The sequence below is a fragment of the Molossus molossus genome, unplaced genomic scaffold (genome assembly GCF_014108415.1).
Source record: "Molossus molossus isolate mMolMol1 unplaced genomic scaffold, mMolMol1.p scaffold_m16_p_3, whole genome shotgun sequence".
In the NCBI taxonomy this organism is placed as follows: domain Eukaryota; kingdom Metazoa; phylum Chordata; class Mammalia; order Chiroptera; family Molossidae; genus Molossus; species Molossus molossus.
Genome location: NW_023425366.1, coordinates 33,012,494 through 33,037,099, shown reverse-complemented (window position 1 = coordinate 33,037,099; position 24,606 = coordinate 33,012,494). Strand labels below are relative to the sequence as shown.

Genomic DNA, 24,606 nt, shown 5'->3' with positions numbered 1-24,606 from the left:
GGGGTGGTGGTTGGAAGAGGGGCGTGGCATAGCTGCTTTCTCAGACCCTTAGCATTGCAAAGTGAAGCAACATGAAAATTAGAAGCTCAGCCTGCTCCAGCTTCTTAGGCTGTTGGCTGTATTGCGCCACTTTTACTAACTGTTCAAGATCACGTCAACACAGTCGATATGGAAAAAAAATGAGTTTAACATTCATTGCAGTCAGCACTGTTTATGAACACCCTCTCCACTGAACCCCTCCACTGTGCTGTAGACATGGCTGCCCTGGGCTGAAGGGAGCTTCATTCCTTAAAACCAGAATGAGTGAGATAGGAGAATGGTACTTTCAGCATACTCCTTATGGCTGATGGGCTCTGATTCTTCCAGAAACAGCTGGCTTGGTAGGGAGGAAAGAGGTCTGAATGCAAGCACAGCCAGTTTCTGGAGAGTTCTCTGAGGTCCTAGCCCTTAAATCATGGACACTAGGCAGCTCATTTCTCCAGGAATCCACTTTTCCTTTGCACTTGGGTCTTTCATTCTGTTAATGATAGTCACCAATCAGCATTTGCATATCTTTGTTTCTACCTTCCCGATCTGTGGCTCTCCCTCATCACTCTCTAGTTAATTCTACAGGTCGTGAATGCCATCTGCCAGGTACTTCCTATGTGCCAGGCTCTGAGCCAGGTATATAAATATTTGATTTAGTGATGGAAACAGCCTGAACATTAGGTACTGGCACCCCCTGTGGCAGATGAGGAAAGTGGGTTTCGAGGGGTTAATCCCAGGTCCCACAGCTCACTAAGAAGGTGGGACCAAGATGCCATCCTGGGTCATCTTCCTTCAGAGCCCACCTGAGCTCTTTGGTACAGTCTCATTCCTGTTACTCTCTCATGGCCCTTGGACCTTCCATGGGGAAACTGGAAAGTCTCAAAGCAGCTTCAACTCACAAGCAGAAAGTGGTTATGTGATATTGATACTTGATTAAATATAACCTATGATGCTTATGTGACACAGAGTCCATAAAAAATCAACTTGTGTTCAGGTCCTACTTACAGAAATATCTGGGACATCATTACTTGTCCACTTCTGCAGGGCTATCCTGGGGATGGCAGTAGACTTGTCCTTGCATGCTGTACTTGTCACGGTTTTCAGGAAAAACAGAACCAAAAGGGGATACAGATATGGTTATCACACAGAATTGGTTCATGTAATTATGGGGTTTGGCAAGTCCAGACTTTGCCAAGCCAGTGTCCTGGTTTGAGTCTGAAGGCCAGGGGCTGCTGTAGCACCAGGAGGAATCGATGTTCCAGGTCAGAGGCAGTCAGGCAAGAGAGAATTATCTCTTACTCAAAGGGAGATCAGCCTTTGCTACTATGTAAGCCTCCAGCTGATTGGATGAGGCCCCCCCACATTGTGGCAGACCTTGTCTTTACTCAGTCTACCGATGTAAATGTTGTCCTTAACCAAAAAATATCCTTACGGAAACACCCAGAGTAATATTTGACTAAATAGCTGGGCACCCTGTGGCCCACTCAAGTTGACACATAAAATTGACAGCCATACATGCCAACTTGAATGTGTGGACGATCACTGCCTGAAATGTGTTAAAGATGGAGGGCCCCAGGCCTGGCCAGTTTGGCTCAGCGGTTAGAGCATTGGCCCGCAGACCAGAGAGAACCGGGTTCAGTTCCCACTAAGGGCATGTACCTCGGTTGCAGTTAGTCCCTGGCCCCGGTTGGGGTCTTGTTGGTGGCAGCCAGTCGATGTGTTTCTTTCACGTTGATGTTTCTCTCTCTCTTCCTCCCTCTTTATCTGAAGATAAATGCAAAAATGTCCTCGAGTGAGGATAAAACCCCAGCCAGCATGGTGAGAACTTGAGCAGGGATAATATACTGGTGTCTGCCTGGATGTGAGGAGAAGTGGGCCAGTGGATCAAGGGTTTCCATCTTTGTCATGCTTTTGTGATACAAAGTCATTCGAAAGAGGGAGTAAGAATGGGTGCCTTTGAGAAAGTTAAATGAGGGTTTATTATTCGCAAGTAGGAGTAGCTTGTAGAAAATGAAGTTCCCTACTTCTTTTCATACCTCACCTGCTTATTAATATGTAGCATACTTCCTCTTTCTGAGAATAACTGAAAATTTGAAGAAGTTAGATATCAAATTATCCTTAATGATCCCAGAACTATAAAGAAAATATGATTACCATTCCTTCCTCATATTTGTTGGAGTTGGTTTAAAGCAAGAAATGTATATTAATTTGAAAGACATTTTTTGTACTGAGCTCTCAAAATAGGATTGTTCTGTTTTGATGTAAATAGATTTGAAGACAGGGCGTGCGCGTGTGTGTGCGTGTGTGCGTGTGTGTGCGTGTGTGCATGTGCACGTGTGTGCGTGCACATGTGTCTGGCTGGCGTAGAATGGGGACAGGCACTAGAGCTTCTGAAGTTGGCTGATACACAGATGCTAAGTCCTGTGTGTTTGTTGTTTTTGTCTGTTTGTTTTTAAATAGACCAGGCATCTGGAAAGACCTGAAGACCATGGGCTCAGTGTCTCTCTTTATATTCTTCATCACACTGCTTGTCCTGGGTAGACAGGTAAGAAGTCTGGCTTTTTTTACATAACTTCTCTAACTGTCGTATTAATAATACTTTGAGGATATGCATTGTAGTTACTTACATGCAAACATCTTATCACTTAGAAAAAACTGGGTAGCACAGGGTGTGTGGGCTTAAACACAGACAACAGGAAAAAGGTCTCGTTTTTTCCCACTTTAGGAAATGGTTAAGATGTAAATCAATTAATTTCCTGTTAAATCTCAAAAAACATTTTGTAAGTTTCATTAGCCTAAAAGGTGTTCCCTCAAGAGTTGACACTATTTGGAAAAAAAAAAAAAAACTCCCCTTGACTGGGATTTCATTTGCGTTTCAAAGCATATAATATGCTTCTTTTTCTTTGAAGTGGGTATGAATTCTTTTGTTGTCATTTGTAATCACTCCTAGCAATATAGTCCTTTGTTCAGCATTTTACTTTATGATGCAGAGGAAACTCTTCTTTCTTCCTTGGCTCCCTGTTCCTTACAGTCTCCCGGCAGAAGCTGTGGGTGCAGGACTTTTAAGGACAATATTCTTCCTCTGCCTGCGCACAAGGACACTCACCCCAAGGATAGACTTTGCCTCAGCCAAAGTTTGGTTTGAGTTTTTTAATGGATAATGTGAAACCAAGTAGTGATTAATTTGGAAATAACCAACTAAGATGCAAATTAATGTAAATTATATCCATATCACTAAACAGTTAAACAATAAGAAGCGGCCTGGGGACACCGCTGTCTTCCATCTCCGGGGCAGTGCTAGCTGGCAATCTGCCCCAGGAGCTCACGGGCAGTCCGCAGCACTCCCCTGGAGCTGAGCTATCGTCCTGCTGCAGGGCCTTGGCGATCCCTGTCTGCCTGCCACCCTTGCCTGCCTCTGTCCCTGGCACCTGCTTAGTCCTGCTTTCTTTGGCTTGCATTTTTGACAACCGGAACATTTCTATAAGCCTTTTTATACCTTCTTCTTTGGTTTCATTTGTTTCCCAGCTACCTGGTTTTCTTTACTACTGACCTGTTGTTTACTCTCGCTCAGAGAGAAAAGGCATGTGCTCCCGCAGGAAACCCTATAATGTAGATGTCAAGTAACCTGCTTCCTTGCAGATTATCACCTAGATGATCAGCCCTCAGGAAATGACCTGGCCATACCCTCTGTGGAGTCACCTGTTTCTTGTCCATCTCATACTGGGGACGTTTTGTCCTGTATTTTCTCCTGTTACAGTGGTCACTCAGACTGATACATGTTATGAATCAAACTTATTGTCCCCCATTGTTATTGATTGTTGAGATGATAAACATTCAATCCCACTACATAAACGCGGTTGAATCCAGTAGCTATTCATTGATCTGTTAGTTTCACGTGATTTAAGATAATTAAAGATATTAATATTGTGATTAGGAATTAATTGAACACAATAGTGTTGATGCCAATCTCATAGGGACTCATTCCTTTTTTGGCACTAATGTCCCAAGAAGTAAAACGTACATCTAGAGGCCTACAAAGCCATTACTCCCTGCAGGAGTAATCGTGTCCCCAGAGATCCGCGAAGAGCTGGCACCAAGGGCACACCAGGTGAGCCAGGAGGCTGACCTCCAATCCAAGATCTCTAAGAGAATGATGTGCTAAGGTCCCAAGTCTTCTGGGCTAGCAAGAACTGTAAAGTGTGAGGTGTAGTGTTTCTGCACATTCTTCCAGAAAGACAAGTGATTATAAACCAAGGTCCAGTATTTGAAATGAGCTTTATAAGTATCTTAAGCATTCATGTCCACAGAGTTATTTATTTCCTGAATGGTTTTGTAAACCATAGCACAGATGTTTGCGACTTATTTTTGTTGTCATTTGTCCAAATGGCTCCCCTGTCCCATGACCATCTTTTTTGAAATGATGGTGATGTGTATGCTTTCTGAGCGAATTAGTGTAATAAATATTATGTCAGTTTCTAAGAGACCTAACGATAGCATAGGACATGGTCTGGACAAGGCTCCGGTGCTCCTCTCTGAACCAAAATCTAGTTTGTGATGGAAACACTGGCAACCCAAGGCCCTCTTTTGTAAAGGGAAGATTCCCTATATTTCTTTTATTTTTACTTTTTGTTAATTCTTTTTTTTTAATTTTATGTTTTCTTTATTGATTTTAGAGAGAGAAAGGGAGAGAGAGAGAGAGAGAGAGAGAGAGAGAGAGAGAGAGAGAGATCATGAACATCAATTGACCACCTCCTGCCTGCCCCCCATTGGGGATTTGGCCCTGACCAGGAATCGAACCAGTGACCTCTTGGTGCCCAGGTTAATGCTCAACCACTGAGCCACACTGGCCGGGCAGATTCCCTGTATTTCTCCTGAGTTTAAACAGCACACTGCCATTGGGGTGTGCATTCTAGATGGACTCATTCAAGATATGGAACCAGGCAGGTAGCCGTCTAGTGGCTGAGACTGAGGCTGATGTCGCTGTGTGTGAGAATTCAGGATCCAAGCAAAGGCGGATCACAGGCCTGCTGCACCTCGGCCGGGGACCGCTTCTTCTGTCCACGTAGAAAGGTGCAAAGCCCTCCAGTTTCTCAGCTTGTTCTCAGAACTACAAAGCATAGACCTGCTCTGGAGGCTGTGCTGCAATGTGAAACACAGCAGTGAGGGTCAGTGGGGTCCCTCACCGACCAGATGCCTCTCGGGGCTTTCTGCATTCTCCCCCAGTGACCAGAGCAAATGAAGAGCAAATGCCATGTCTCTGAGTTGGATCTGGGACCCTGAGAACTTGAGGGTAACCTCACACGGAATCTGATTGGTGGGTGGTGATGTGAGGAATGGAGGTTCATGAGGCAGAGCTGCTGTTTTGCTGGAAGTGACTGACGTACAGAGCCGTGGCGGTGGTGGCTTACCCAGTCCTCTGCCGGATCTCTTCACGCGGCCACGCCCCACGTCTGTGTCTCCCTCTCCTTCTTCTTATAAGGACACCAGTCATTGGATTCAAACCCACCCTAATCCAGAATTATCTCATCTAGAGATCCTGAAGTTAATTTTGTCTGCAAACACTCTGTTTCCAGGGAAGATCACAGTCACAGACACTGGAGATTAGGACTTGGAATTGTCTTTTGGGGGCACACCATTAAATCCATGACAAATGGTTTGAGATAGGAACATGTGTCTTCCTCTGGAGGCCTCCCCTTGAGTTTCTACATACCGGCACATCAAGGAAAGGATTCTGCCACACAGAGCATCGCTAGGGAGTTGAGGCATGAAGATTTGGCAAAATGCCCCAGTGTAGCTGGTCCCAAGGTGCTCTCGTTCCTTTTATTAAAAGACTTACAAAATGCTTGCCGGTGATGCAAAAGCAATCACTCGGAAACCTCTCCGCGTGGTCCATGGAAACCTCTCAAACCTGCACGAGTTGATCGTGCTGCCTGCCCTGATGGCGTCTTGGTTTCACCTCATGGTCCACTTCTCTCTAACTGTGAGCATGTGTCTGTGTCTTCCCAAAGCCACCACCAAGGGTGGCTGTGTCGTTTTAGTCTAAAACCAGCCACATCACTGGCTGATCCCCCAAAAACCCAAATAAATATTCTCCAACCAAGAGGACATGTCTAGTAAGTCCCAGCATGGTTGCCATAAATATTAAATGTGGGAAATTGGCATTCATGTAAAAAGTTAAGATGAACAAACTGAAAAATGTCATATGCAATCTTTTTTAAAAAATGTTCTGGCCGTGGCTGGTTTGGCTCAGTGGTAGAGCATCGGCCTGCCGTCCAGGGAGGCCCAGGTTCGGTTCCCGCTAAGGGCATGTACCTCAGTTGCAGTTTGTCCCTGGCCCTGGTTGGGTCGTGTGAGTGGCAACCACTCGATGTGTCCCTTTCACATCGATGTTTCTCTCTCTCCCTCTCCCTCCCCACTCTATCTGAACAAAAAATGGAAAAATGTCCTTGGGTGAGGATTAAAAAAAAAAAAATGTTCTGGCTATGTAAGGCAAAAAGTAATGCCACACCAGAGAAGGAGTAATTTTTTAATGGGTCAAACATAGTTGGATCAGACCTAATAGATGAATGATCATTGTTCTTTGGATTTAGACTGTGGATTTTTTTAAATTGTCATTTGTTCATGAGAAGCTGTTCATGTGTGTGTGTGTTGTTTTGTTTTGTACTATCACTGGCATGATTAACCAAACCATAAAATAAACCCCCTGCATCTGGTTCTTCTTTGCATTTATTTGTCAATAAATTACTCTCAGTGCTGAAATATGCCCTCTCTATTAGGTCTTCTGGTATAGGAGGATCCACTCAAGTCTATTTTATTGTATTAAATTATTTACATCACAGCTGCCAAAACCAAAGAGACCCTTGGACAGTAAACAAGTCTCCTTATTTCTGCAATGTAAATAACTATTTTTAAAAAATAACATTGTTTTAATATATTATAAAACGTGTGCACACATTTTTATTGTCAGGCACCATCTTAAATGATATCAAAATGAACTTTTGTATGAATATAATGTCATTCTCTTAGTACAATGAAATACCAAATGAAAAGTGCATATTTTTCAATGAATACTTAATTATATAATTTGTGGTATGGGGAAAATGGATTTTTAAATATTAAAGGCAAACTGCCACAAATGAACACTATTGTTTTTTAAATGCAAATCCTCGAACAAGGCACTCTCTCTACTAATGTGTTTTCCATTTTTCATTTAGTCATTACTTAAATTCTGTTATGCCCCTTTTCAAAAAATAATTCCAGCCATCTTTTATTACCACAACTAAGCTAGAAGCGTTCCCGTCTTTTTTCCTTGCAAGCCTCCAACATGACTTTTCTTTGTTCCTGAGGCTGGTCCTTCCCCAAACTTGTTATTTTGCAAATCCGTGTTAGAGGTTGAGTGAGAGGCATTTTCGGGGGGCAGCGGGCTTTGCAGGGAAGGTGACAGTTCTACGTGGGGGTTCTTTTTTCGGTTTTGTTTCACTCTTTTTAATTTCTCTTTAAAGCCTCCACTCTCTGGCAGGACAAGATGCCTATTGTTTCTTTACCTCTGTGTCCTCTTGTAACAGAATGAATATTACTGTAGGTTAGACTTCTTATGGAAGAACAAGTTCAATAAAGAGCGGGAGGAGATAGAAACCATGGAGAATCTGAACCGCGTGCTGCTGGAGAACGTGCTTCCTGCGCACGTGGCCGAGCACTTCCTGGCCAGGAGCCTGAAGAACGAGGTGAGATGAGGCAGGGTTGGTGGCCGGGACTGGAGGGTGGGCTGGGTGAGGGCTGGAAGCTCCAGGCAGCCATCTCCATGCCTGTGGCACTCTGAACGCCTAAGTGTTCAAGTCCAGTATCGACCTGAATTGGTCCACTTTCAAGAGGATATTGATTAGCTGCACAGATGTCAGTCAAGAATGGTGAGCTAGAATCACCTCTGAACGTCTTAGCATGAAGCTGATTCATTATTCCTCATTTTTTCCCCTATCATGAATGTTCTGAAGATGCAATGTGAGGCCGTGGGGTTCCAAGTATCTATGTCACAGAAGTGGCCACTATTCTCTCCCTGGGGTTGGAGGATGCCTTTAGTGCCAGCATGCACTGGAGAGCCAAGTCCAGAGGCAAAATTAAACTATGTCCACTCTCATTTCTTACCAACCTTTTAAGGGTCTTAGAATTGCAAAGATATGAGATAGAATTTGGAAGTTATCCACACAAGAGCAAATCAAGTCTTGAGTTCATCTATTTAAATGGATGGAAATAGAAATTTCACAGAAAGTCTGAAGGGATGGATAGTGAAATAGCACTGGAAATGCTAGGATGTCGTTTCAGTGTCGATATGTCTTATGAAATGAAATGTGAGATTTCTTTAATATTTCTGAATTACGAGAGTCTGCAGATGTATCTTCAGTGGGACTATATTAATTTAAGAAACGTGTATTTGAATACGCACTGTGTACAAAAGCCTGTGCTAAGTACAGTGGAGTTTCAAATAAGTATGAGGTACAATCCTGTTCTTAGGGAAAGTTTTGAGGTTGGGAGTAGATGAGGGATCAGGAAACCTGTAGATGGATGAGCTCATTAATAAATGAGCTCAACAGTGATGATGCTAGAGTACAAAGCAACCTCAAGAGAGAAGGCTTGGAACAGTATTTGTCTGAAGCACATGTAAAGTTGACATTGAGAAGAAGTTCTAGGTGGTGAGTGACATACTGGACACTGTCACTGTCATCTTGGAAGCATGCTGGGCACGTGAGGCAACCCAGGGTCCCACAGCAGGTAGGACTGACCACAGACCATTCACTTCCTATTTTTCCTAGTTGTCTTCCCAGGATATGAATTTTCACAAAAACAACTTTGCAGAGGAAGTACAGTTCTGCACAATGAGCCAGCTCAAACACATTGAGAGCAGAGTAGAAAAGGGAACCTTGATTCTTTTGTTCATGTAGTGTCTAGAGAACTGTGAGGCAGCAGAAGGTATAATGAGGTGGTGGCTGGCCCTGAGGACAGGAAGATGACATGGGTCTAGCTTTTCCAGGGAGTAGCTGTGATCTTCCATGTGTCACCATTGCCCTGATACGTTTGTTACGAGACCTCAGGGGGAAGAACAGTTCTTTTGAGAGGCCGGCTTGACGTGATGGTGCTGTTGAAGTGCTCACTCTCTACCAACGGATTCATCTGGATGTCCAGAAGTTAGAACTCATTCGTAGCATCCATGCAGGGTGGATTTCCTCACCCTGCCTGGCACACAGGAAGCACCAGCTGCTGGTGTTTTTTCTGCAATCAGAGGGCAGGCATCTGTTTTTCAGCACTGGCCTCACGTTTCCTGGAGGAGGTAGCATTTCCCATGATGCACTGCACCCCCAGGACCATCCTGCCTTTGTCGAGTTATCCATGTGTCCTGATGAGCCAGCGGTAGTGGGGGGGCAAATTCTCATTCCTATAATGAACCCCCATCCCGTCATAACAACCTGTCCTTTTGGTAAAAGGCAAAAGATTTATGTGATCTGAAGAGAAACCGGAGTATCAATCTGTCCTTTTGGAAAGTTCCACTGAACTTAAAGGCTTAACTATATGTTGGGGAAATTATGGAAACACCTTGAAATTGTGTTTACAAGACATTGCAATTCTATTAATGTCCATAGACAAAGAACTATGAGCCTTTTTTTATTTAAAAACAAATAGATATCCGTGTTAAATATTGTTGGTGTCTGATGCAATATGAGATGTAGCCTGAGGAGTTTCAGTGGTTCTTTCTGGTGTAACCAAGAAGTAACTTGATGAGCTTCATCTGCTCCTTTCAGGAGGCCCAAAAAGGAAAATGCATCAAGACCTCAATCCAAAGAATGAAGCCATAAGGAGTCATTTTAGGACAATGTAGTGGTTTAGGAAATCATTTTGGTTCCCTTCAGCAGCTTAAAGGACACTTTCTTAAGCCAGAAGTCTGTGGTCTTTTTTTTTTTTTTTTTATCCTCACCCGAGGACATTTTTCCATTTTTTGTTCAGGTAGAGTGGGAGGGAGAGAGAGGAACAGAGAGAGAGAGAAACATCGATGTGAAAGGAACACATCGAGTGGCTGCCACCCGCACAACCGACCAGGGCTGGGGACAAACTGCAACCGAGGTACATGCCCTTAGCGGGAACCGAACCCGGGTCTCTCAGGACCGCAGGCCGACGCTCTAACCGCTGAACCAAACCGGCCAGGGCAAGTCTGTGGTCTTTTGTAAGAGAGGCCTAAGGTAGAGGTGGCACTGAGCTTTAACTGGAAGGGCACCTCATATTAACTGGTGGTGGCAGGAGGTTGAGGATTCTGAGCCTGCATCCAGCTCATTAGAAGCCTTCACCTTTGATCAATGGCCAGTATCTGGAATGGGCCTGATATTGGGGTGGGACAGGTGGTGTGGGGCACTGGGTGGCTTTTTTACCAATCCTAGTGTAAAGAAATGCTTATATTCGGAGCGTGTGTTTGAAAGGTCTCCTGGGTACTGAGCTCTTCCTTTTCTCCTGGGCAGGAGTTATACCACCAGTCTTATGAATGCGTCTGCGTTATGTTTGCTTCCATTCCGGATTTCAAAGAATTCTACACAGAATCAGATGTCAACAAGGAGGGCTTGGAGTGCCTACGGCTCCTGAATGAGATTATCGCTGACTTTGATGATGTAGGTACTTGAGAGTGACTCTTAAAGGACAAGGGTAGCCCTAGTCTCACACTTGGGCATTCCCATGGTCATGCGTTTAAGCTGTTCATCATGGTATATCTTAAGACTTGTCCTTTGGTGTAATTTCTCATGGATGGAGTTAAAGCCTTTTGCTTAATTTAGCTCCCTGAAAATTTTGGAGAGACAAAGGAATTTTATTTGTGAAATGGTATGATAGCTAGGAACAACTACCAAATGTGTTCAATAAAATACCTATCTAGTGTGCTCATGAATTTTCTCAAAAGGCTTGAGCTCCAAGGAAACTACTTGTCCATTAGTTTATATATAAAAATATAATTAATCTATTTATCATAGTAGATCATTGGCCTGTCTGTGCATATTCCAAGGTCTCTGTCAGATATCAACTTGAACTGTGCATGGATGGCATGCTTTATTATTGAAAAAGCAACATGTACCAAGGATAATATATTTTAGAAGGGACATAGTATATGTTTTAGAATTTTAAATAGATGTCATTTTTCAATTTTCGGTATTCTGTCTACATAAAAAATAATGTGTTTTGCTTTCTGGTAAGAACAAGCAAACTTCTGGTTTTAAGAATGTTGCGGCTATATCATTCTTATAAGTATTAAGAAAAATATAGGAAAATTGACATCCATGAACATACATTTATCATGATCCATGGAACTTTGAAATGCAATGATGAAATTATGTAATATGATGGTTTCAGGCCATCCTTCTAAATATCTTGTGGGACCTATACATTTCTCTAGTACCACCATCATCACCATGATGTTGATTCAAGACTCATGGTAATCACAACTAGAGATGTCCACTGTTATGCTGAGTTCATAGTAAAAAATGGTGGCATGTCTCCTCCAGCTGTCCCTCAGTAAAATAAATGTTCCCCAGTACCAGTGGATGAGGGATAGTACACTTTTAGATTGACTTGGCTCTTGGATATGTGGTATGAGGTTTTGCTCACCTATCTTAAATTCTCTCATGTGTAATCTTGAAGAAAACTGCTTTGAAAGCAGGAATACCAAAGAAGGGTCAGGAAGATATCCTGGTCTTTGGTTGATCCCATTGTCCTGCTGAGCAGACATACAAACTTCCAGGATTTCCTGCATGTGTTCCCTTATCTGAAGTCACTGTCACATGCATCATAATTAATCTTGGTTCCTTCACTAGCAAATTTTGAAAGGTAATTCATATTCATTAGAAGCAAATTATTATATTGCATTTCCTTCCAAGGACACGCTCTTTGTGAAAATTTATGAAATGTTCTTTCCCAGCAAAGCCCAATGTCGAAGGATGAATAAGCAGTGGTTGAAACATCTCATGCTACTATTACTATGAACTGGAATTTGAGGATGTCTCTAGAAAGTGCTTGACCTTGGGTCAGCATTGGACTGAATAACTAAATGGTTGTCATTGCCTTGCAGCTGCTGTCTAAGCCAAAATTCAGTGGAGTTGAAAAGATCAAGACCATAGGCAGCACATACATGGCAGCGACGGGTCTGAGCGCCGTGCCCAGCCAGGAGCATGCCCAGGTACAGACGTGTCAGCCACACAAGGGCACACATGAGCCTCAGCTCCACCCACAGGTCATTCATGGAGCCAAAATGGTCATGCAGTGACCATAAACTGTTCTGTGTGCACATGTACATCTCAGTGATCAAAGTCTTATGAGAAAAGATGAGAATTCTGGAGACCTCTGTGGGTCTGTTCACTGAACTTTCTCTGGTGGACAGGGAAAGAAAATCCAACCAATCTGGTAATGCTTGATACCAGATAAATATATAAAACATGGAAGATTACAACTGTTTACTTAAAGGTGACTCATTACAGGATGATTCCTGATCTTTTGGTTAAAAACATGTGGTCAAAAACCAAGCTTACCACATAGAAATTTGGTTGAAAAGGTCATTTGGACAAAATTGAATATCTACGGTCACCGAGGATCTTTTAGGGGATTTTCTGTTATGCTGTGTTTTGTTTCTGTGTGTGTGTGTGTGTGTGTGTGTGTGTGTGTGTGTGTAAATATGTTTATATAACTTGTAGATTCATAAACAAGACCTCTTTTCCCCATAGGACAGTGAGCTCCCTGACAGGTAACAGCATAGGTTTGCTCTGGGACAGAGGTGGTAGGTGCAGCACAGATGACCAGACCTTACCAAAGCACACTTGCTAAAGGCAGGTGGAGTCCTCCAAAGGACTAAGCCACATATGCTCAGCTTCCTCTCCCAGTCTCACCTCCCATGGATGGGGAGAGAGGGACAGAGGGACAGCAGTGTGCTAAAACAGAGCTCCCTCCTCCAGGAACATCAGGGCAGGTCCTCTTTTCCCTCGTCTCTTTCATGAGCAGAGAATAGAATGTGAAATGTCCAACTCAAGATTAACACTAGCATTTCCAGGTAAATGAGGTAATATGCATTCTGTTTGCTCTCCTCTTCGTGAGTTTGTTTTCAGGTTATTATTTTTAATGGGTAGGCATTATTTTAGTAATAAGAAAAAGTAAAAGAAACAAGCAATCAAAAAAACTTAAGAGAATCTTATCTTGAGTTCTGAGCACCCTCTCAAGCCATGTTGATGCCTGAGAGAAAAGAAAAAAGGTGCACCCTTGTGTACATGGTGTTGTGGATTTTTAATGGTTGGGTTGTTTTACCAGCACATTAAGTGCTAAGAATTATTGTAAAATTGAAAAATAGAGGTATAAAATATACAACATTGTTTTAATTTGAAAGATCTTATTTATACCAACAATGATTTTACTTGCCTCCTTTAATGGAAGTAAACTTATACTTTTTCAATACCTTTAATGTTTTGGGGAAAATTAACTATTGAAAAACAACATCATCTGGCTGGTGTGGCTCAGTGGTTGACCCATACACCAAGAGGTCGTCGGTTCAATTCCTGGTCAAGACACATGCCCAGGTTGTGGGCCAAGTCCTCAGTGTGGGGCATGCTGGAGGCAGCCAATCCATGTTCTCTTTCATCGATGTTTCCATCTCTCTCCCCCTGTCACTTCCTCTCTCTCTCAAATCAGTAAAGGGGAAAAATTTTTTTTAAACAACATAAAATTGTGTCTGTAGGCATGGACATTTTTCCTTTTGCTTTAGGCTCTAAGATGCTCAGCACAGCACTGTTGTCATCTTGGCTATCGTAACAAAATACCACAGAATGGGTGGCTTAAGCAACATGAAATTTATTTTCTCACAGTCTGGAGGTGGAAGTCCCCGATCAGGTCCCGTGGGGCATGGATCGTGGTGAGAACTCTCTTCCTAACTTATAGATGGCCACCTTCTTCCTCTGTTGTCACATGGCAGAGAGAGAGCGAGATATTGGGGGGGGGGTCCTCAAGATATGATTTGGATGAGACCAGTTCAGTCCTTAAAGCCCTGTCTGTCTTCATTTAAAATTTTAGTATTTTAGTTCATTCTGGATTTTTGTGCATTTTGATTTTTGAAAACACTGCATTAGGGATGATTTCTCATGACTGATGAGCTTCTTGGTGCCCCCTTAAGTTTTGTGCCCAAAGTAGGTGCCTCACTCTGCCCACCCTAATTCCAGCCCTAATCCTGAGGTCTCTCCAGCTAGTCTCCTATTGTGGACCATTTAAGTCTCTTGACCTACTCACACCCTCTCCAGACCTTAGCTCTCTGACAACCACTTCCCCATCCCAGGTCTTCAGAGCAGAGATCCACAGAGGTATCACCACAAGAAAACCCATTCAGCATTCAGCATGTGGGTTGGCCCATCCTCCACTGTCCTTAACAAACGAATGTTTCCTCCCCTGTTCCTGGGCTGACTCTGAGTATTTACTCCAGGAACTGCCTGTGTCCTCTGAAAGAGATGGCTATCACCTTTGCCCAGAAGTCCTCTTTACAGCTTCCGGTCCTTCACTAGGCTGACTCCTGCCTGTGGTCCTGCTCCATGGAGCAAGGTCCCTATTCTTCCACCCAACCCCTCTTCTCCATCAGGAGTCTCACCTAGGACTCAACCCATCCCCTCTGCATAATTAACCGCGGCCAAAATCATCATCTGCCATCCTGACCATTGGGTCAAGCTTAGATATTGCATTAGCTTCCCATTGGCATCCAGATTTCTAGCACTACCCTCATCTTCTTGTCCTCCCTACTCCCAAAACAAGGCTGGCTCCAGGCCCTGCCCCAACCACTCCCACCTCTCCCTACTCCAGCCCTCAGGCATGCACTGTGCCTTTGTGCAGACCCACACCAAGTTCCACTCAGCACCCTTCCCAAGCAGGGCACACTCACCACCTGCATCAGAACCACCTGTGGTTTCCATGGAACCCCCAAACCTGCTGTGTCTCGGAGAGTGAGGATGGAAACCCCCATTTCCACTAGCTTCCCCAGGTGGTTCTGCTATGCAGTGAACATCCTGCTTTCAGATCTCAGCTGTGCCAAGGCTCTGAATTTCCCAGCAGCCTTTCCTACACCCTAACCTGAGGAGCTTTGTGTCTAGATCCCATTTCCTTGTCTCCTGGGTGCGCATATATTTTCAGCTGTCTTATAAATATGTGTGTGTGTGTTTATTCGCCATCCAGATTACCGCAGGTGCCAGGTTTTATATGATGTTCCCCCAAATTCCCAGCAGGGGCCTTGGGCATAGAGATTACAGGTGTTCATTCATTGAATGATCGTGTGCCTGCTCCACTAGAAAACAATGTTTCACTTTCTTCCCTCTGTTTACAGACCTGTTACTCCCAATTCAAACTCTCCTTTTTTTACCCTGACACTTTTGACCACTACTAAATGCTACCTGAATCTTTACTTTTAACAAGCCTAGGTGACCCCTTTTCCCCCAGTCCATTTTACAGATGGAGAAGCTAAGTCACAGCAATGAAGTAACTTACCCAAGGTCATAGAACAAGCAATGACAAAGAGGGTCAATAGACCTGGGCACTCTGAGTGCAGGGCTCACCTCTGAGAGTACAAACTCAGCCTGTTTCACCTCCTCCTCTCCTTCATCAGCCCTGCCCCCACCATGCTCACATCTGCACCCACGAGATTGTGTCTCCACCATTCACACGTTGCTACTTCCTTACCTTAGCAAAGCTGTCCTTCCACAGGTGCCCCATCTCTCTGCCCTCATCAACACCTGCCTTCTTAGCTACCCTTGAGCTGATTCCTGACCTCTTACCAGTCACCTTTTATGATATAAAAGGAGGATTATACCCACTTCATAAGGTTGTTAGGAGGACTACATTAATATGCAAAACACTGAATAGACTCCATGGGCAGCGTGGTAATATAAATGCTAATTGCAATAGTAATACAGTTGTGGTTTGTACACTGTTTCTCATGTTGATACCATTGTCCCCTCCAATAGACCGAGTATAAGGATTTTTGGACATAAATGAAATATGGTATGTCATCCTGTCCATGCAGGGAGTTTTTACTCAAAATGAGCATTTAATTGGAATCTTGGTAAGGTCACCCTACAAATAATCTGAAGTTCAGTGAAAGTCTTCTAAAAGGGGGAAATAACATGCTTGATAAATATTAATGTGGATAGTAGTTATTTCTAAAAGAAATGAAAGTCACTTTTACATTTTGTAACACACATACTTGTTTCTCTAGTTATAAACAAAAAACATTCAACATCATTTTTATAAGTGAAACAACTTTCTATTTATTGTTTAGTCAGATATTTCATTTGGCAATTAATGGCATTTAACTTGCAAAATACATTGAGTTTCTCGAGGATTAAAGTGTGTTCCTTAAATCCCCAAAGAAGCAAAGTTATCTGGATTAAAGCCTTTGCCATTTCTCTTTTACCTGTGATACCTCCTTGTTTTCTCCTTGTGATAGCAGCATAGGTATCCCCTGGGATAATAAATACACAGGAAACACCTGGAGCCAAGTCAAAAGACAAGTAACAAGTGGGAAAATTTTTGCAACTCAAAATTTGAAAAAAGGACAAGTCTCTGTAATATATCAAATGCTGAGAAAAAATGGATAAGAGAAAGATCAACATTCCAAAAGACAAATGAGAAAGACTATGAACTAGATATTTATAGAACAGGAAATACAAATGCTCTTGTAAATATATGAAAAGATGCTTTCCCACCCACCCACCCCAGAGAAATGCAAAGACTACACCAAAATGCTACTTTTCAGGCCAGATTGGCAAAATCCAAGTTTGATAAAAGTGTGATATACAAGTATAAATGAGTACAAGCCTGTGGAGGGCAATCTGGCAACATCTATTCAAATTACACATACATAGCACATCTGACCCAGCAATGTCTCTTCTAGGAATTTACCCAGAAAGGCAGTATTTCAAAGTGAAGGAGTTCCTCTGGAGTCAACTTGCCTAGGTGTGAATTCTGGCTGTGCCACTCGCTGGGGTATGATTTGGGGCACATCACCCAATCCTCTTTGAGCCTTAGTTTCCTAAAATTAAAAATAAATAAATAAATACACAGGAGCCTATCAACACCTAGTGGGGGCTGGGCTCCTGTGCCTGTCTTTGTTTTGCTTCATTTATGTTATTTATGAAAACAAATTGTTCTAATTTTAAGCTTTGTGGCGTGTGGTGCTCACAAACGAGTGGATGAGACAGACTTCAGAGAAAGGCCGCTCTGACTTCAGGACTGAGACGGACGCTTGTCCGCCTGCCCCCAGCATGGGGACTGCTTCCCCGCAGACCGGACCGCAGCGTGCCCCTCCTACCACCCAGCCACTAAATACTGGGGCAGCGGGAGCCTGAAGGACACGAACGTGAAGACAGTGTATGAAGTATATACATACATGAACAATCTATTTCTAAAACATAGTCCAAAATAGACATTTTAGAAAGATGAACTTAAAAAGTAAATCTAAATATAACAAGTGTTACAAATTAATAGTAAACATAAATGAGTAGCAGGAATAATAAACATGAATTAAGAGTAAATAAAAATGGAAATTTCTACCTATTTCCATTGGAAACCTTGGACTCCCTTTCTCTTTAAGCTTTGTACATTTGATAAGTCTCCATTCCTCAAGGGAAGACACACCATCTAGGGACAAGTAAAGACAGGAAATTCCTACCCCCCTGTTAGCTTGCTCGGGCTACCATAACGCAGTAACAGACGGGGGGACTTAAACAACAGACATCTATTTTCTCACAGTTCTGCGACCAGAAGTCCAAGATCAAGGTGTCGGCAGGACTGAGGCCGCTCTTCTTGGCTTGTAGATGGCCATCCTCTGTGTCTTCACATGGTCTTTTCTCTGTGTCTGTCTGTCCTAATCTCCTCTTCTTATCAGGACACCTGTCACTCTGGATTAGTCATACTAATGACCTAGTTTAATCATAATTACCTCTAAAGTCCCTGTGTCTAAATGCAGTCACATTCTGAGGTACTAGGGTTTATTTCTTCAACATGTGAGTTTTGTGGAAGGACATATTTCGGCCCATAACAGTCACTCCCCCAGAAGGACAGAAGGGGGTGGTGTTTGCAGACCCCAGGAGAACTGTTGCAGGTGTGTTGTGAGGACAGTAATGAATCCCTTGACCCCTCTCCCCGCCCTCTGTTCTCCCCCTGGCCCTCCCGTGGGTCAATCCAAAAGAAAACCAGGGGCGGTTCCTACAGGTCAGCATCCCTGTGCCAGAGCCCACAGAGAAGGGGGATGACTGAGTGTGAGGGGCAAATGGAGAACCCGGAGCCAGTGCCCTCTGTCGGGAGGCCCGGGTTAAACAATGCAGGCCCTCCTTGGTGCCGCCCAGTGTTTCAGGTCTCTGCAAGGCCACAAGCATGAATTTGGACACAATGCCTCCCTGAGATTTATCTCTCACCAGCGTCTGCGGCGCACAGTGGAGCCCTCATTTGTGCGGTTCCTTGAGCGGAGGCGGGTCTGTGGCTGGAGGGAACCTTCCCCAGCCGGCGAAGCCCTAACCGGCCAGCTTGTGCTTCTTTTCTCCCAGGAGCCCGAGAGGCAGTACATGCACATCGGCACCATGGTGGAGTTCGCTTTTGCGCTGGTGGCGAAGCTGGACGCCATCAACAGGCACTCCTTCAACGACTTCAAGCTGCGAGTGGGTACGTCGTGCAGAGGCCTGGGCTGCGGTGGTGGAGAACGAACACCGTCCCAGAAAATGTCCATGCAGCTTGGGCTGAAGCAGGACAAGGAGTCTTCAGGGCTGCAGGGCTGGGTTGCATGTGGCAGGGCCCAGGGAAGCGGAGTGCCCCTCAGGCTCTGTGGTGCAAAGTAGAACAAAGACGAAATGCCCACTGGGTTGGACCCAGGTTTAGCGACCGGCTGTGAGCTGGATTTCAGTCCCACTGCCCCTTCCCCTCCAGCCAGGAACAAGCCATGACACGTGCACCGCCTTAGCCACCCTGAGGAGCTCAGTGAGCCACTGACCGGAAGCCACTTTATTGTTTCGTGGACCGCTGCTATGAAACTAGGACCCGCCATAAGCTAGAAGATACCTCCAGACTTCGGAATTGTAAAAACGTTTTTAAAAAATTTTAAGTGCAGCTTAGAATTGTTAAAATAGTCACACACTCTCGGAGCCACAACCTACAAGGATGCCAATAGCGTGTCTTAGGTTCTGAAATAACTATAGCTTTTCAGATGGATCGGTCCAATTTAAGAGAAAAATCTGACTTTTTTTTTTAGAATGAAAACAAAATTCTAAGTCCTTTCCTTACTTTAAGTTGATGCTTTAGCATGTCTCTTGATTACTTGCCTTTTACAAATGTTTATCCAAAAAAAAAAAAGTGTGTTCTCAGCCCTGAGGTTACACACAGCTGCCTTGTGAGGTTTGCCGTTACTTCCAGCCATTCAGGGTTTGTAAGAGCGTCTTTGATCACTGTACGTTTTTCCTGGCAACACAGTTTGCCTCTTCGGAAAGCAAGTCCATTGAAGAGTAGATCTTTTAACACATTCCATCTGAATGGCTTTTCACTTCCTTACACAGATTTCAACTATTTAAAAAGTGCTGATATTTATAGAGCTTATTTCTTCCTTTGCTCTGCACATATTCTTTTCATCCCAGAAATATTTTACATTTTTTGAGCAAATGGGACTCTCCTCACTGTATGTCCTACCAATGGTCAGCATCTGGACACACTTTCTCACCTCTGTGCACAGTGGGCCTTCACCCAGGATCTACCACACACACAGGTGAGGAGGGCTGCCACGTCACCCTGCTCACCACACAAGACTCCAGGTGTCTCTTTGACCCTGGAGATTCCTTATTGTTTTGACAGCTTGGAATATGGGCTCCTCAAACTTTCATACTACTCTCCTTTAAAAAAAAGAAAATCTATTGCGTTGTGCAATGACCCCTCTATTGTCAAACATATATGAACCAAAACATATTGCCCTTCACTGCAAGGTGGAACAGGGACAATTAGTTGCTAGTCATATGCACTACTTCAAGCGTGGCGGACTTGGTCTTAACCTTGGCAATGTTTTACAAATTACCGTGAGCAATGGAATGGACTTCCTTCAGTGGGTATTTATTGGGTGCTTACTTCACACTGATCATAGAGTAACTAATAAAACATTCACCCCACGAGCCAGCTTATTCAGGTTTCTAAGGAAGCCCAGGCTCAGTGTTTCTCATGGGCTTTGAATCTGTCTTTGCCCAAACCTCTGCTTCAACCAGGGTCAGCGTCCCAGCTCTACCTCCATGCATGGCGCCATCCAGTGGCTGTTCACAGTAGGAAATCAGAAGAGTAATACTGCCCACCCGGCACAAAAAATGATGATACAAATAATAAGAGCCAAATTCACTCCTGATGTCCTTTTCTGTATGTAAAGCTGCAGAATCAGTCCATTAATAGGAACCACAAATTGAGCACACACTTGCAGTTAAGTAGATAGAGATCACCCAACTGCCAGAGATAATCCGCCCAGGCTCTCCTCCCCTCCACCCCCAGCTGCTGACTCTGCAGGACTCAGTGCAGCCCAAAGAGAAGCTGATGGCAGAGGGGAGAGAAATCACCAGCCAGCCAGCAGCCAGCAGCGAGCAGCGAGCAGCTGATGCTTGGGCACTCTGACCCTTGCAACAGAGCTGGAGTGTATTTTTGAGATGTCTGAAGCAGAGGTGTGCATGTTATTGAGTACTCCACAAAAGCAAAGGAGAATTTCTTTCTCACCTGCTGTGACCCTTCAAAGATTGAGTGGAACAATGTTTGTACATGTTTCCTGCCTAACTTTCCATCGCAAAGAGGAAGCTTTGCCTAAGACCTATAACAGGCTATTACATACCACTAGCAGTTAGCAGAGGGAAACAAGATCTCTCAGAAACACCCTCACCATTGATCCGTTTGGCATCTGCAGTCAAGTGAAGATCCTAGATCCAGGAGAAAATGTAGGGAAATGATCAATCAACTCAATATCTCCATTTGTATTTCTATGACCCATTTCCCCACCACCCCCATAACAGCTGTGTATGTGACCTGAGTTCTTGGGACAAGGACTCATCCTAGCTGGTGCACTGGGGGTGGGGGAAGAATCTGGCCTCTCCCTAACTTGAAAAGTTGATTAGACTTTTGAAGCTTCAGACCCTGATGGCAGATGCCATCTCAGTATTCTATCTGGTGTCAAAGTACACCCTAACCTCAGGTGTATACATATAGCAAACATGGTTTTATAATTGCAATTACTAACGGGATAGTCAGAGCAACCATCACCTTTGTGGTAGCCCAGGGTGCCTGATTGTCTGGGGAAGTAATGTATACTTATATGCATATGTATATATATGTGCATATGTATCTACATATATAATATACTTATTATAACGTATAATGCCATGAACCCCAGGAATCCAAGAAATCCATCATCATGCCTTGGCAAGATTTTGGCCAGTTGGACTGGAGGGGAGGTGACTTATGAAGTTCCCCAGAGACTTTTGGGGAATCTCAGTTTCTGGGGAGGCTGGGGCAGTAGAGGTTGGGTTGTCCTCCCTCCGAGGTGCAGAGCTATAAAGTCCAGCTTCACGGGAGCTAGAAACCAAGCAGTGAAACCTGGCGGAGCTCCCAGAGACTGTCTGGAGACTGTCTGTGTGTCGCGTTTGCTCGCTGCAGGTGAGCGTCTGCCCAGGGATCCCCTCCAAACGTGAGGTTCTTGAGGAGCTCCCTTAGTTCTCTCAGGTCTACCATCTTGTCTTTGGAAGCTGGTTGGATAATCAGAAGCACAAAGTGTTCCTCTGTAATTTGATGAACTCACTGGTGGGGTGTCATCAAAGAATAACAAGCCTAAAGGTGGGCAGGAGCCATGCGCACAAGAAGCTTGTGGCAGAGATGGAAAAGCAGAGTCCGTACAAGCTGGGGCTATGGAGCCGACTGCCTGGGTCTGTGCTCTGCTCTGCCATCTGCTGTCTGGTGGCATTTCCTCAGCTTCCTCCTGACAATCAACGGGATGATAGCAGCACCCACCCCGCAGGGCTGTAGTGAGAACTTGAAGTTTACATGGGAAAAGCACATAGAATAGTGCATGGCAAGTAGAAAATGCGAGAATGGTGTTGTTTCAGCAGAACATTGGGGTGAACTCGAGTCCAACAGCAGCAGAATGGCCAGTAAATACAGTGCATGGACTCAGTGCAGCTCTTTACAATAAAAATACGTGTATTTCAAAGTTAAGTACAAAACTGTCGGAAAACAATTTAAATACCATCTTTTGCCTAAGACTATATAGCAACATAGAAAATAATTATATCATAATGTTTAGTTTTTTAAAGCATAACCAATTTTATGTTTTAGAGAATGACAAATGAACATATAAATATAGATCAAGGCCCAGAGTGGGGGGGGGCAATACAAACATAAGTGGTTTAATATTTTGAGATGATAAACTTAGAGGAATTATTTTTCTTTTCTTTAGAATTAGGTGGGGTAATGTTTGTTTAATAACAATGAGTCAAGATGGTCTTGTAAAACTTTGTGTTTAAGACAGTTGTCATAATGTGAATCGTAACCCAGTTCTGATGTCACAGGTATGAACCATGGACCTGTAATAGCGGGTGTAATCGGAGCTCAGAAGCCACAGTATGATATCTGGGGCAACACCGTAAACGTGGCCAGTAGGATGGACAGCACTGGAGTCCTGGACAAAATACAGGTAGCTCAATCTGCACAGCCATGATGGGCCATGTCTGTCCTCTTGGGAGCCATGGATACTACAATGATAATTATACTACTATATTAAAACAAGGCAAAGAACCTTGAAATTTACTTCAAATTTGAAAAAAAAAAAAAAAAAACTTGGAGAACCTTGGGAAAAGCTTGAAATTTACTTACATCTTTGTATTGGGGAAACATTCATTGTTTCTGCCCATTCCTGCTGACCCTGGAGCTGGGAAAATGAGATGAGACCCTGGAAAATGAGAAATTATAACCATGTAAAGGTTGTGGCGGTTGTGAAAGTAAATGGTCACCACAACCAACATGCAGTAGGACACCCCGGTGGGAAGTGCAGAACTAGAGCCCTCTCCCTCCTCTGTCTCCGCCCCAGCACCTGGGAAAGGGCTTTGCCAGGGAGAAGGGCTGTGCAACCCAAACCAGATCCACCCCCGGGCTTCCTTTCCCTGGGGGTAGAGTTGGGAGGAGGAAGGGAGGGGTCACGGGGTGGGGGGATGGACTCTCAGGTAATATGACCTGGCAGTGCTAAATTGGACTCCAATGGGATTTGGGGATCTAGAAATGACTGGAAAGCTCTGGAATTCACCCAAGGGAGAGAAAGGAAGACCTGACAAAGGAAAAGCAGTGGTGAGTGCCTGCACCTGCTTGGGTGCCTGGCCAGACACCCAGCACAGCCGAGGGACCACTTCTCCCGGTGAGAAGGATATGTGTGGAGAGTGTCTGTGCTGAACTTGCTATTTGCCTCGTCCTCAAAACGTGATGGTTCCACATTTTATCCCAGCTATGCTACAGTCTGCTAGATAAATTCCTGCCAAATGACAAATTGGTGTGAAAAACCACCGGGCACACAGTTTTTAAGTCCTCTTCACAGAATTCCATGCGTCCCTGCTTTGTGTGCCTCAGCTTGACCAAGGTCCTCAAATAACCTTGCTTCTTAAAATCGTGATAGAGACGTAGAGACTTTATAAATCTCAGTGGAAGGCCACCAGCCCCAGGGTCAGCAGGAATGGGCTTGTCGCTAACCCTCCGCCCTCCCACGTGCCAGCCATGGTACTCCACCTCATTCGCCCAAGACCATTTTATTTCTGTGGCCTTTTCTAAAATTTAGCTTTTATATTTATATGGGACAGAAAAAACATTACTTCTGAGTGTCCACCTTCTTCCAGTCAGATTATTCCTCAACAGATATTGCAAAGTAAGCAACATCCAACAGAGAAGGGAGAGAGAAGAAAGTGTTGGAGGCGGAGAGGAGATATCTGGCCTCCCCAAACGAATTGGCCAAGCGGGCGACTCTGGCAGTGGGCGGGGGACGTGGTCTCTGACTGTGGAGAGAGCCCACCCTGGACAGGAACGGTCTGCCACTTTGGCAGCCTAATCTAACTGTGCCCTGAGGCACTACAGCTTCTCGGGCTGTCTGCATGCTCATCACTAGCCACTCCCACTGCCCAGGGAGGCGTCAGCATCCTGCCTCTCCGAGGGTCTTCTGTTTGGGCAGAGAGCCATGTTCCTACCAAAGGTACACCTTCCACCCTGGATGTGAACCTGTGTCCCCACCACATACCTGGAACGTTCCGAAGATGGATGGTAGTGTTAATATGCTTCCCTACTCTCCAGGTGGTCGTCAAGCACTTGGGATAGGTATCAAAGCCACTTAAGAGACCCTGCTCAGGAGGGCATTCCCTCCTGGAGGTGGTGAATCTCCTGCAGGTCACTGTTTCAATGAGTGTGTCCCTCTGTGTGCCTCTGAGGACATCAGGCATCATTAAACTGCATTTGATTTAGTGCAGAATGGCCACCCCAATGGTCTTCGTGCACTCCACGCGCCCCCGG

At 44.4% G+C, this 24,606-nt stretch overlaps 1 protein-coding gene across 1 annotated transcript in view; it reads left to right on the top strand.

Annotated features, from left to right (window-relative positions):
* Positions 1-24,606, top strand: part of ADCY2 (adenylate cyclase 2) — a 358,147-nt gene that overhangs the window by 330,783 nt on the left and 2,758 nt on the right. The window contains exons 19-24 of the mRNA XM_036280720.1: positions 2,488-2,572; positions 7,593-7,751; positions 10,527-10,673; positions 12,119-12,226; positions 18,609-18,723; positions 22,632-22,756. Coding sequence (XP_036136613.1) covers positions 2,488-2,572; positions 7,593-7,751; positions 10,527-10,673; positions 12,119-12,226; positions 18,609-18,723; positions 22,632-22,756 — 739 coding nt within the window. The remainder of the gene's footprint in view (positions 1-2,487; positions 2,573-7,592; positions 7,752-10,526; positions 10,674-12,118; positions 12,227-18,608; positions 18,724-22,631; positions 22,757-24,606) is intronic.